Source organism: Amphimedon queenslandica, unplaced genomic scaffold (genome assembly GCF_000090795.2).
Source record: "Amphimedon queenslandica unplaced genomic scaffold, v1.1 AMPQUscaffold_9725, whole genome shotgun sequence".
Taxonomy (NCBI): domain Eukaryota; kingdom Metazoa; phylum Porifera; class Demospongiae; order Haplosclerida; family Niphatidae; genus Amphimedon; species Amphimedon queenslandica.
In genome coordinates, this window is record NW_003550003.1 from 1,902 (window position 1) to 4,141 (window position 2,240).

Here is a 2,240-nt window from a genome sequence, read left to right on the forward strand (position 1 = left end):
TGACACAGATTTTAACGGATGTCGAATAGTACATTATTGTGCTATGAGTGATAGTGTAGAGCTCCTAGTGTATCTTTATAATAATTATAAAAGTGAACTATTTCAAAAAAGAGATCGTTTTGGTGCAACACCACTCCATATAGCATGTCAGTATGCTTCATCAGGTTTCATTATGAAAATGGTTAATATTTTTGGATATAAAGTATTACTAGAAGCTGATTATAGTGATCGCTCTTCTCTTCATTACTTATGCAGTGGATTGGTTGATAAATACTGCATCACAGAAGTGTATAATAAGCTCAATGCACCTTGTGATATACCTTTACTTTTACAAATTCCTACATTTAATGTACATGACAAAGATGACAGACGTAAATCCATATCACTAAATATAAATGTTACTAAACAGCATAAAAGAGTGAGCCTTTTGTCCACACTCCTCAAGAAGACAAGCATTATTAATAATTTTAATATAAATTCTATTACTGCTACTGGTCAATCATTGGTTCATTTAGCATGTACTAGTGGTAGTATATTATTAGTGAAGGTATTAGAGGAGTATAGTATTAATACAAGTTCATTAGATTATGAGGGTCGGTCTGCAGTACATTATGCTGCTTTATCAGGTTCACCTACTCTACTCAGTTATACTGTATCTGAGTATAGGTTGAATGCCAGTCAACCAGACTACAAAGGTGTAGTACCATTAGCATTAGCTTGTATGTCAGGTAGTATCAATGCAGTGGAATGTATTATGAATACTACTGACATTGATATTAATATAACCTGTACTGAGGGTAAAACACCTCTTCATTATTCATGTCGTTGTGTTAATGTTGATCTCAGTCAATACCTCATTGAAGTACAAGACAGTGATATTAACATAACAGATAACAATGAATTGAATGCATTAGACCATAGTGCTAGGGGTGGTAACATGAAGCTAGTCCAATACCTCATTAATAATAATCATCAATTGCCTCTCACATCATCTGTGTTAATTCAAGCAGTACGTAGTACTAAACTATCATTAATTAAATTATTAGTTAATGAATATAAACTAGATCCTCAAGTTAAAGCTGGTAACGGTATTCAAGCAGTTCATTATGCAGCTGAAGTTGGTGCTATTGATGTCTTAGAGTATTTAGTGAAAGATTGTGGATGTGATTTGGATGAAGTAGATGAAGCAAGAAACATGAATGTGTGTCATTATTCTACATTGAATGGTCAATTTTCATTTATTAAATATATTATCAAAAATTATCCACAATACACTAGTCTATTACATTCTACTAATGTTAATGATACTCTACCAATTCATACTGCCTGTGAGAGTGGTGCAACACAACTAGTGACATTTCTAATTGATGTAATGAAATGTGATGTCACTACTGAAAATAAGGATGGCTCCACTTGTGTCACATGGGCATGTTCCTCTGGTAATCTTGATCTTTTAAAATTATTAATAGAACAATACAACCTTAATCGTAAAATATTCAGCATACCGTCATCACCAGAAATGGCAGTGTTATCTGGACATGTTCATATACTAGAATGGCTCAGACAAGAGTATCATATCAATGTAGTCTCATTTAAGAAGGGTGTATTACCTTTTCATGCTGCACTATGTAACAATTTGAATTGTTTAAAGCATTTATTAAACAATTATTCATTTGATATTAATGCCACTGATCCTACAAATGATACAAAATCTACACTCCTTCACATAGCATGTCAGGAAGGACATGTTGCTCTAGTTCTCTACCTCACTAGTCTTCCTCAGTGTGACGTATCAGCTAAAACTTCAAATGGATCAACAGTTCTTCATTTATCATGTAAAAGTCGTTCTCTTCCTATACTCAAGCATCTAGTGGAGGAACATCAGTTGGATCTCACTATTAAAGATTACAATGGAATGGCTCCAGTTCATGTAGCCTGTGAAGAAGGATCATTGAATATAGTCAAGTACATTATAGACCATTCACCATTATCTCTTGATATGACCGACTCTTTTGGACGCACTCCACTACTTATTGCAGCTTTCTCTAAGAACCTTCCCATCATTCGTTACCTCAACAGTAAAAACTGCAACATTTCTATACTGGACGATAAAGGGTTTAACATAATACACATATCAGCAAAGGAAGGGTCTTTGGATATATTGAGGTTTTTCATTGATGGTGGTTACTGTAATCCTGATATTACTGATACTTCTGGTCGTACTCCACTTTATCTGTCAG

At 34.0% G+C, this 2,240-nt stretch overlaps 1 protein-coding gene across 1 annotated transcript; it reads left to right on the forward strand.

The window, feature by feature from the left end:
* Positions 1 to 178: 178 nt before the first annotated feature.
* Positions 179 to 2,219, forward strand: LOC109590642 (serine/threonine-protein phosphatase 6 regulatory ankyrin repeat subunit B-like; the record flags this gene model as incomplete). Its single annotated transcript, XM_020006542.1, has 3 exons — positions 179 to 371; positions 543 to 1,789; positions 1,865 to 2,219. Coding segments are annotated over exons 1-3 (1,795 nt in total), but the record flags the coding sequence as incomplete, so codon positions are not given.
* Positions 2,220 to 2,240: the final 21 nt, after the last annotated feature.